Here is a 12,173-nt window from a genome sequence, read left to right as displayed (position 1 = left end):
TTTACTGCTGCAATTACATTGACACCAGTGCACAGCATAAACACATACAAAATCTCTTCTGTTCTTTAAATGAGTTTGCACTGCTAATGAGTTCCAGACCTAGTGGTCTTCTTAGCAATAAACTGACTCTCAGTGTTACTGGGTTATTTGTCCTTGTAAAGGCAAGAGCATAACTGTAGTGCTTCCAGCACTTAGTATGATGTTTGTTTAAATCTTTTTATGTTGTATTTATTGAAGATAGCTGTTCATGAGTCTTCCTAAATACCATTCAAGACAAAAAAATAATTTGCCCAAAGTTCTGGGCAATTTCTAGGCTGATGTAGCATCAGCTGAAGTGCTTAACTACTCCAGGTGTTTAAAAACTTGGTGGTGCTTAATGCAGGCTAATAATCTAGTAGCCCAAACAGCATCTGTAGCATCTTGATAAAGCTGCTGATAAAGGTAGGAGAGTCCCATATAAGAAGTTAGTTCAGAGCAGTGCTGAAAGGTTTTTGAGGTGCTGACCCCAGACTTGAAAGATTTCCTCCATTCTACTAAGAAAGATATTTTTTGTGATGTTCAGATTATATGTATCACTATCTAGCTCTTGCATGACATTAATCACTTCCCCACCTTTTAACACATTAAATTACCTCGGTTAAAACCTGTTCTGCAGTCCTCTTCCTGAGGATCAGTCTTCACAGAATCTACCGGAAAGAGTTTAAATGCCTCAGTTAGGCTTTTCTTTAATTTTAACAAAAACTAATTGAGAAATAGGGGAAAAAAGAGGCTGTACAGGAACAAGTAATGGGAAAATGGGAAGTTAGTATTAAATAAAAAACCAGAGCCTTAAGATGAGTCTGCAAAGCAGATATTCACAAGATATTCATTTGCAGAGAAAATTTGAAGAGGAGAAATGTTCGAAAAAGTGGCTGGATATTTGTTGCCATAAGTGGGAGAAGTGTCTTTGCCCTTTCAGGAATGTGTCCATTAGGCTATTCCTTGGCAAAGTCTCTTTTATTTGGAACAGGAGTCAGTTTGACCACCTGACCTTGTCAGCAAAGAAGGTGAAGTCCATTTGCCTTCACAACTTACGGTTATCAGAAACACAGAATAATTTACATTGGAAGAGACTTCAGTTAATATGTTCATATGTTAGTGGTTGTTCAACAGAAAATAATAATATTGAGGAGTGTATGATCTTAACTTTCCCTACTGGGAATCTTTGTCCTGTTTTTTTTTCCTCTAAAATACATCCTTTTTGTTCTTGAAGTAGCAAATTGGAGTTTGTTCTTAGTTATGTTGTTTGTATGCATTGATACAAACATTAAAGACATTTATATTGCATCTATAAATACATCCTCCATCTAAATAAGCTTAAAGTATATTTTTGTCAGAATATATTTTGAAGGTTGAAATGTAATTTTTGTTTATGGCCATACTGTCACTTATTGGAGATAAGTTAATTTATAGTAAGTTAAGCAGAGATGGGTATGGAGAGAAGATTAATCTAAACCAATTTAGACCAATTTTCTTTAGATGATTTAAACAATTTTTTTTAGTGTAAGTTAATTTTTCTTTAAAGTTGCATTGTCCTTCAGATTTGGCTTTGCATAATCAATCTTTCTACAATTAAAAACAAAATCTTATTTTTATACATGGCTATTAACTTACTATTTTTGGATTGTGTGTAAGTAATATTTTTTTACTTGTTCTCAGTAGCCTCATTTTTAACTTCTTCATTTTTATAGCTGTGACTAATGTCAGGGGACGTCAGAGGGACTTAGACCTGTAAGCTATGAGAGGCAATACTGTTTTCAGAAACTTCTGTAATATGGAAGGTAACAGACATGTTTCAGATCTGTTGGACCTGTGATAATTTATACCTGATGAGGTTCACAACTTTAAAATAACTATTATTTTTCTGTTACAATGGAATACTTATTTGGGGACCATAACACAGGTTGAGTGTTTACTTTTCCTGGGAAAATTTTGGTAGTTTCTCCAATTGTGTACTTTAGCTAATGTGCCTAGAAGCACAATTGTCTTCATCAATAATAAAAAGCATTATTACTCTAATTTTATTGTAAACAAAATGATGTTTATAATAGAACACCAAATTACTTTTTTAACATATGGAATATACCTTGTGTTTCCAGTAAAATATTTTCCTCTTCATGCTCATATTTGCAGTAGTATTTCTTGTCTTCACTCTCTGCTGGCACAGTTAACCAACTAGCAATTGAGTACCCATCCTCTTCTGTGGACTGCCAAGTGTCACCTTTTACTACGTTGTTTGTTACCTCCTTTCCATCTTCGGTCCATGTCACCCTAATAACTTCTGGGTAGAATTTCTCAATAAGGCAAACATATACTATCTGATTTTCATGTTTTTTCTTCAGGATTTCAGAGTTTGCTGGGGGAGAACTTCCTTTTTCTGGATGGGTTATTGATGAAGAAAGTTAACAAAACAGAGAGTTGGAAAATCAGTAGTGTACAGCAAATAAATACACAGCCAAAAATACAAATTCTGAAGAACAACAAAATAAATGCCTAATTAACAAATATTAATACACTTGTAACAAATATAAATGCTCTTTTGAGAAACATTAAGAAACGGATATACTGTTGAATATGTCAATAACTGTTAATATCACTTGAAACTGAGTTAGAAATCTTCAGGTGGCTACACAAGATGCCTATATCCTACAACCTTCAAGTAGCACTGCTGTCAGAAAGTGTATCTGACTGTTCAAGTCTCTGACTATTATTAAATAATAGTAATATTTCCAGAAAAAGATTCATTTATTCATTAAGAGGAATTTATTATTGCTTTACAATATTTATGCAAAAACAGGTACATTAAAATTTTGTCCACAGAATATTAAATATAGACCACCTACCTTTAAAATCTTATCAGATTTATGACCCCAGTATAAGTCCCCACTGCTATATAATGAACATCTGCTATATCTATTAATTTTTTAAAAGCCAAGTTTTTAAATTTTTTAAATTTAATTTTGTGATATTTTTTAGGGCACAAGGGAAGGGAAGAAAGAAATGATCACTCTGTTTTTAAGGCATTCCATATATTTGCCTGGTGAAGATTTTTATCAAGACAGGAAAATGGAATCACAAAATGCCCTAGACACCAAAGGCTGGCAATCCTATTCTGCCATATTAGATCAGTTTAAATTATTGAATTAATATATGTGAAAATGAAAAACCAAAACTAAACTAAAGGAGAAGAACATGCTATAGCAGTATAACATTGTCACATCTAAACAGCATACCTAGCCAGAGCTGTCTGCATAAATGTTGTGCTTTAGGAAACATCTCAGTATGAATATAGATTAATATATTTTAAATTAAAAATTATCTGTTTCCCTAAGGTTGTTTGACATAATCTCCATTTCATTTGCCTCTCTGGATTAGGAGGAGACAAAATGATCCAGATTTTGTCCACACTGAGATGACGTTTTGATATTCTTTAAGTGGATAGTAAATTTAAGGGTCTGATTTAGTTAAACATGAACTTCTGGAGTGAATGCATAGACAGTGCTCACAAGCAATAATTTCTGCCTATGCTTAACTGCAAGTGAAGGCTGCATGCAGTTTTCAAAACTGACTTGTTGCATAGAAAGTACTGCTTAAGACTATTTTTTAAAGCAGCAGAGACATTTTAGTTGTTCCCTTATCCCATTTTTTCTCTTGAATTCCTATATAAGTCTCTGCCACTGAATTTGAGCAAGGAGGTGCATGGGATTTAAGTTGTGGTCTGACTGATTGGTGCAGTTTGAATGCATTAGGAGAAAATACATTACTATAAAATGCATTTTTGCCGAAAAGCTTTCACTTTTCTTTAAATGATCTGCTGTTCTAGAGAAATCTTCTATGTTGCATTCTCCCTGAAACAACTTTCTGATTATTTAAAGTATTTCAAACTTGGTGTTTAAAGAGAAAGATTACATGTCTACCTTCAAAAGGGTGTCTACTTTCCGTATATTAAGAATCTCCTTCATTTTAGAGATGTCATTAAAATGACAATGTGGACTAAGTTATCTTGTACCAGAAATAAAGTTGTTGTCAACTTTATAGTTCTAATATTAATTTAGGAGTTAATTTTATCTTCCAGTAGAGCAGCCTACTGAAAAGGACCTGGGGGAGTTGGTGGATGCATGGCTGGACATGACCCAGCCATGTGCACTTGCAGCCCAGAAAGCCAAATGTGTCCTGGGATATATTAAAAACAACATGATCAGCAGGGCACAGGAGGGGATTCTGCTCCTCTGCTTTGATGAGACCCCTCCTGGAGTGCTGAGTCCAGCTCAGGACAGATATTGACCTGTTGGAACAAGTCCAGAGGAAGCCAACACATTGATCAGACCTCTCCTATGAGGAAAGGCTGAGACAACTGGTATTGTTCAGCCTGGAGAAGAGAAGGCTTTGGGTCGCCTAATTGCTCCCTTCCAGTACCTGAAGGGAGGCTACAAGAAAGATGGAGAGAGACTTTTTTACAACACCATGTAGTGACAGGACCAGGGGGAATGGCTTTACACTCAAAGACAGTAGTGTTAGATTAGATTCTAGGAAGAAATTATTTACTGTGAGGGTGGTGAGGTACTGTACCAGAGAATCCAAAAAAATTGTGGATGCCCCAATCCTGGAGCTCTGAGCAACCTCATCTAGTGGAAACTGTCCCTGGCAACAGCACTGGGGCTTAAACTAAATGATCTTTACGGTCTCTTTCAACCCAAGCCATTCTATGATTAGCCATTCTATGCTTCTATGATTTTGGCCAGAAATGTACCAGATTTAACAACTATAATATGAACAACAAGATTCTCTTGTTCGGCTTTGTGAATGTAGAATATTTGGATTCAATCTCAGTTAATGCTACTGTTCACAGAGACCCTCATTTTAAATCCTGGTTTCCTCTATTGCTTAATGATTTTAAGTTCTTAAATGTGAAGTAACTACAGCCCTTTTACTCTATTAATGAGTCAAAAGCCTTAGGCTCATAAAGACAAAATCCTACAGAATTACAGTGATGATTGGAAATAATTTATTTTAAACTGTACGTAGGAAAAGCATAGCAACTACCTGATTAGGTAGGTAAGGGTTTTCACTAAAAACAACACGCTTGTCATGCCACAGCTATTTCCAGTGAATTATAGGTATGATTTTCTTAGTCCTTCTGGCATAAATCATTAAACCAATCTTTGCTTGATATCTTAATATAGGCTTATGCATTAACCAGGCTTAAAACATTTGGTAGCAGTACTTCCTCTGCCTTGTATTTGTTTAGTTGTTCACTTCAGGATTATGGCATTTAAAGCACATGTAGGAAATGGGAAAAAATATTTTTGTCTGCTACTTTCCATTAATATAAATGTCTCTGCAAGAAATGTATAAAAAAGGATCACTTCTCCATTAAGCAATTATTACACAGTAATTCACCATAATTAATACTCAATAATTAATTTGTTAAGCAGTTATTAAGTAATGAGAAGAACACTTGGAAGTACTAATTTATTTCTAATGCTGAAGTGTTGTGTATGTGACAAAATACTTATGAACAAGTTATTTAACTTTTTCTAGACTAATCCAAAAAGATTTTTTGCAATGTCCATTGCATACTGCATTTGTATCTCTATTAGAAAGAGGTTTTCTTTTTTCATGCTTAATTCTCAGCTCCTTGATTCCCTGCTAAATCCTTCAATACAGCTGGAGGAAAGAATGAGGTTTCTGAAAATTATTACAGACCATTTTCCACCAGATTTCTAGGAGAACTATAATCAAAAGTGTCTTGAAATAGGTTCTTTCTAGATTGTTTGTGATCCTAAACCACTGCATTACAAACACCACAAGGATGAATGTAGGAATGGTGAGCTGGGAAGGAAAATCCTGTGCAAGGAATGGTGCTGACTGAGGCTCTAAGTGGGCTGAGTGACCTCTGAGATAGTGTTATACTCATCTGTATGACCACTCCAAGCTCCTATAGCTTATTCTATGAACAATATACATACAACTTACCTGAAACAATGAGTTTTGTACCTGAGCCGAACAACTTGTTGTAATAACCAGTCACAGTGAATAAAGCCTTTACAATATCAGTGAGGCTCAGTTGTGTTTGCATGGGTACATAGTGCTCTTTAAAGAAAATCAGATTTGCTGTATAATCAATTTTTAGGCACTAGGGAAGTAAAAAAGGAACAGTCACCTAAAATAAACAAAAGTTTAAAAAATGGAAAAAATGTGGAATTTTTGGAGGGCATATAAATTCTTAAATGAAAAGAATTAATCTCAACTAATTTGAGTTTTCTGCAGGTTTAGGTGGACAGCACAGATGGAGCACCTTGGCTCCATCTCTGCTTTCTGGAAACAGGCAGCATCACCCTAAGATTTATTTGATGAGATGCTGATAAATAATTTGCTCCTTATACACCCCAGTAAGATCAGACCCAGAGCTGGTGAACATTATATAGAGATCTGAGGAGCAGGAGACTATTGACCAATATTTTTATTACCAGTAACATGAAGCAAAACTGCATTGATTGGAATCAAAATTCTCACAACAAGATACACCATTTTCAGTGGTCAAAATTAGAGAAACTATTTTTATCTCAGATGCTTACGTGAGCCAAATTACAGGCAAGTATCACAGCACCTAGGGTTTACTTGAAGCAAAGTATTTTGTATAGTAGTAATAACTAATAATAAGCAGTTTCTGCAAAAGCTAAGCAGAGATAGCAGCCTTTCAACGCTGCCTATTTTAAAAGGTGCAACTTACTGTTCTGGGCATATCTCAAATAACTCTCATTTTCATTCGTAGTCAGATACAGTCCAAAAGAATAATGTTTAGCTTTTCAAAGAGCATGTGTAGCACAGAGGTTGGACATATTATTTTCAGAAAGAATGAGGAATCACAAAGGTCACATGTTCATATTTAGAGATAAAAAAACATTTTTCTGTTCTCCAAATGTTGTCCTTGCCATATTTAAATTCATTTTTACATAGAAAATCACAATGAGATAAGTTATAGGTCTCTTCTGCGATAGCTGTTGTGTTTCCCCCATTTCATGCATAAATACAGAACAATTACATTGTGCTCTGCACATGCAAATAGAAATGCTGTTTAAGGAGGAAATCCTGCAAAGTGTTCAGAATAGTTAGAATTAGAGAGAATTAAAAGAGCAGAGCACTTCATGCCAGCCAATATCTAGCTCTATTAAAAAGCATTTCAGAAGTAATTAAGTTTTACATTTTGTACTTACTTGAAACTCTAAGTTCAGTTCCACTTCCAAATATTTTGACATCAGGATCCCACAATCTGATAATGCTTAGCAATATCTCCTGCACTGCACTTTTCTTGCATAGGCTACAGAAAAAGTCTCTCTGGTTTAGAGACTGGTGATAAATCTGACTAAGTGCAATAGCTGAATTATCAACATTGACTAGAGTGCCATTTTTAGAAATACTTTAATTTTTGTAGTGAGTAAAAAGTTCTGAAAATTTTTGGTCAGCGGCATGGATAGAAAACATTTTAAATTTCTCTGTAATTCTCCCCAGCAGTTAGCAATTTGAGTTAATTATAGTCACCTTGATAATGCAATGTAGTTTCTGAGTAACATACTGTAGGCATTGCTATATGCTTTATACTGAAAAAAGCATTCATCCTGTTGACTGCATAGCTTTACCACAATTAAAAATAATACATATACAAAAGTAAACCAGTTGCTTTCAGTAAGGTCAGGAACTAGAAATGTATTACATGCAGGGAATTTTTCTTCCCAATCAATTTAGACAAGACCACTTCTGTCAACAAGAAACTTTTTCATTTCTCACATGCTGTTCTGGGAGTTAACTTTCAAACAGTTCACTTTTGTTTCCTAGAACAGGATGAAACCATCCCAATATTTAAATCTACCTACCCAATTGGGGCACCATGCACTGTTCACACACAAAATATGATTTATCAGGGAGAAAATAATTTTCCTCACAGTATTTTATTCCTGATTATCTGAGAACTTGAATGATATCTGAAAATCTGTTCAATTCTAACAGTACTTACCAGAGATAATTAGCTTTGTTCCCGTGCCAAAGTATTTGATCCAGGTGTTCCACACTATGTTTTAACTTTACAATAAGCCAGCATGTTCTCTTGATATACCATTGATGAAGAAAATCCAAATTTTTCCCAATCATTCATGGGAGTCTGCATGAAGACCTGGTCCTTGGCTGCTGGGAGGTTGTCAGGAATTTCAGATGTGCATCTGGATATTCAGCCGATAGCTAATGTCCTTCAGAGAAAATCTCTTTTCCGAAGTGTTACAAATTTGTTAGATAACCCCTCCACTTAATGTCTTAGAACTAGATTATGAATTTTCTTCAATTTTAGACAGTAAATAAGAACACAGAGTTCTGCATATTAAAAAAAAAACCACTTACCTTCAGGTGAAAATCTTGTTCTTGATCAAAGGTACACCTGCAATTTTATGATATCAAGTACTGCTAGCATGGAGTCAATTTTTCATTGTCGGAACACAGAAGAAAGAAAAGAGGGAGAGCCAGCACCAAAAAAATTGTGAAAGTGTCTGCGTGCTGCATGTTGCCCCAAGCAGGTGGTTATTGTCTGCCCATCTCTTGGAATCACTCCAGGCTTTGCTACAGCAGCTCACCGGCATCTTTTTTATCTAATAACTGGTGGGAAAAGAAGGCTTTTCCTTATAAAACAGCCCAAGATAACATCAGAGGAGTCACTACTACATCCATCAAAAAGCTTGCATGTTCAGTTTGGCCTTTAAAATAAACTGAATTAGAGTACTTCTGGGATCTCTTGTAGCATACTGACTGCAAAATTATGTTGAGAACTTACTATTTGTGGTGAAAGAGAGGAGCTAGAGAGTGAAGGTCTTTCAACTGAAGTAGGTGTAAAAAACCCCAGTAGTCTACTTTGAAGTCTTCTGAACAGAAACATCCTAATCACAACCACAAACCAAGGGCAGGAGTGATGTAGACAGAATGATGCTGACTGGTGTTTTTCCTGCCACGCCCTTAGACATGCAGTGAAGGGAACCACCTATATCTCAGTTCTGGCCAGGCAGGGTTAATTTTTGCAATGGACCAGAGAGTGCATGGCTAGGACACACAAGTTACTCTACATCACCTCACCTTATTGCTGGATGTGGGGGAGGGAAGTCTCTTCTGAGGGAACAGGGGTTCCTTCTGGTCAAGTACATGTGGCAGAGTGAGCAGTTGGGTAATGCTGGTTCCAGGCTGGAGGGAGCAGTCAGATAATGCCAGTTTCAAGCAATCATGTGGGAATGGTATTGTATGTTGCCCACCTCATCATTAACATTATTGTTATTGTTTGGTTTTTATCTCGTTGCTCTTTCCAGTAAATAGTTCTTATCTCAACCCATGATTTTCACCTTTTGTGCCTTCAATTCTACCCTCAAGCCCTCCACAAGAGAGTAGGGGAAGCAAGCAAGCATAACATGATTTGAAGAGCTTCAGTGGGAGCACTACCATTCTCAATGGGGAATACCATTCCTAAACCATGACAGCCTTACTTGGTGTCCAAATGGAGTATGAAATGTTGAGATAACAACAGGTCTGTCCAAACATGGTTAAAAACAAATTTGATCCAGGCATTTATTATATGAAGCATGGAGCCACTGGTTATAATTTTGCTTGATCTGTTCACATGGTTGTAGTACCTAATAATGCATATATTCGTTTGTGTGCTCCTTGCATAGCTCTTTTTCGGAGCAGGGAAAAGGATCAGGGTTGCTTTGTTGATGTACTGGGGGATATTAGCTAATGACATGACAACATCAAAGTCAATGAGGGACATTTGGGATGTGTATTCAGTGTTGCTCTCCTACCCTTACCTTGGGCACAGCCTTTGGGGGTCTATTAATAATCATAGCTGTGGGAATCCTTAAAATCAGAGGGTTTTTGGAAAGCTGCAAAAGGCAGGCCTCAGAGACAGCAGAACTGGGAGTAGAGCTAAGCAGTAGCCATAAGATTTGTCAGTAGAAAAATTATATAAGAAGTAGAAAAGTAAGGACAACTAGAACAATGGTCTGTGTATTAATGCTTGCCTAGAATAAGTCCCTAAGCTACAGAAAAGTATATCCAGCAAGATATTGTGAAGTTCTAAGCTTAATAATGGAGCTCTGTGCATTGTATCTTAAAGCTTCCAAGCAGATATTGTATTCAAAATAAGCAAGCATTTTTTTAACCAAAGGAGCATGTGTTTATATTGGTTGGATAGCATATTGACAGAACTACTGCCAATATGCTTTTACTTTGTGTGATTGGTCAAAAACCTTTAAAAGTAAGTTGTAACATTAAGTTCTTTGCTGCTGGGGATGTGAGCTGTCAGTATCTTCCCATTGTCATAACCATGTAATGAGAGTGATGCTGGAAAATAAACAGCTTGAGATGCGTTCCCCAGAAGTCCTGTCCCGTTTTTGATTTGTACATAGACCCCCGGCCAGCAATAATAGCCAATTTTTGGAAGGAACAGGAGAGGACGATTTTCCCAAGATTTTCACCCCCTTTTCCTGCTTCAGGCCTGTTACAACAGCTTTTGAGAATTTTGAATTTCCCTTGGGTTTTAAAAAAAGCATGTTATTGTTGCAAAGCCTGCCAGATCTCCTCAGTGTGGCCCATACCATGTTTAGAGTCAGGACAGAGGTATATAGGGAGGTTATTCAGAGATGTAACTTGAAAGTGGATAGTCATGGGTGCCATGAAAGGCAGGCGATAATGGGCCAGCTTTTGAAGGATTACTCTGCTAAAATGTTCTGGAAGTTCACCCCTGAACATTTAGAGTTTTGGGGTTGAGTGAGATGAAGGTTTTGCTCTAAGATTGCGGGAGAAATCCTCTTGGTTATGGTGAGCAAAAACTCACCCCCATTGTCTCCTTGGAGTTCATATGTAAAATGATTACTAGAAAGTTCTTTGTTCCTCCTGTTGTTATTGGTTGCTACTTGCTGCATTGATTTTAATATTCCTAACCCCAGTTTGTGATTGGTACCCTGTCCCTCAGATTCCACCCCTAACCTATCCTATATATATCACTGATCCTACCCCAACCCTTGCATTTTTAGCGCACCCTATACCCTGTTTGCAGTCTCTACTCTTTGTTGTTTTATTTTCAGGTCACTAAATCATGCTTATCTCTATTTATTTGCCATGCAGACTTTCTCTGGATAGTGCTGAGGTGACACTCACACATGGCATCCAGGTCTGGCGTGTCACACTGCGGGACACTGGCAGAGGTGTAACTTACTGCCGTGTGCCCTGCCTACTCTTGACTGGACACAGTTCAGTACCAGAGAGCACCCTCAGGGGGAAGAGGAGGAAAACAGACCATGGCACTGTGACCACTCACTGAAGCTGAATGAGAGGAACAACCCATGCTAGTATAGAAGAAGAAATCCAAGACAAAATCAGTTTGTTTAGTGAGGGATGAAGAATAGGGCCCTGTAGTTGTTTGTTAATTTTAGATTTTGCAAATTTTGAGATTTTCTGGTAAATGCACTAAGGAGTGTGATGGGTTTAGTGTTTGCTAATCACTAATGCACTCATTTCTTGTTGTGAGATAGGATTAGGAGAAAAGCAAAGCAGGCTCAAAACTTTAAAAGGGTATAAAGAAAATCTTATTAACATTAATTAAAAGAAAGAATAATAAGAACAAAACCTTCAGAACACTTCCCCTCACAACCTTTTCTTACTTGCTGACAGTGTAAAGAAACAAAATTTAAAATTTCAATTTACCACCTCTAGAATAGTCTTTCTTTAGTTTACTTAGGGAGAGAAGTCCCTCTTGTTAATGCTATGGAAACTTCTCTACAAGAAAAATAGTTCTCTCATAGCTCTCATGAATAGCAGCCACTTGGGGAAATTTGTAATTGTGAACTCTCTCTCATCTTTTATCACAGTTGTGTTTATGGCTATGTTAATTTATGGGGTATTATTTTAAAGATGAACTGTTTAAAGGTTAAAGGTCTATCTATCTCTAAAATAATCTTTAGGAACAGAGACCTTTTTCTTTTCTTCTTGAGGACACAGTACTACTCTTCTCTGTTCAAACTTCTCATAGGATCATAGTTATTTTAACATCTGCTTACTTTAGTATGGAAGCTTTTGCTTAGTATCTACAGTTTGAACACTTTAAT

The 12,173-nt window shown here is 36.5% G+C and overlaps 1 protein-coding gene across 1 annotated transcript in view; it reads right to left on the bottom strand.

Moving 5' to 3' along the window:
- The window catches only part of TARP (TCR gamma alternate reading frame protein), a 46,314-nt gene that overhangs the window by 22,821 nt on the left and 11,320 nt on the right, over nt 1-12,173 (bottom strand). Inside the window, exons 4-6 of the mRNA XM_085570824.1 lie at nt 6,016-6,060; nt 2,126-2,416; nt 633-686 (exon numbers count right to left, since the gene is read on the bottom strand). Coding sequence (XP_085426950.1) covers nt 633-686; nt 2,126-2,416; nt 6,016-6,060 — 390 coding nt within the window. The remainder of the gene's footprint in view (nt 1-632; nt 687-2,125; nt 2,417-6,015; nt 6,061-12,173) is intronic.

The sequence above is a fragment of the Lonchura striata genome, chromosome 2 (assembly GCF_050655825.1).
Source record: "Lonchura striata isolate lonStrDom1 chromosome 2, ASM5065582v1, whole genome shotgun sequence".
In the NCBI taxonomy this organism is placed as follows: Eukaryota; Metazoa; Chordata; class Aves; order Passeriformes; family Estrildidae; genus Lonchura; species Lonchura striata.
The sequence above is the reverse complement of the archived record's forward strand: the minus strand, read 5'-3'. Positions and strand labels throughout refer to the sequence as shown.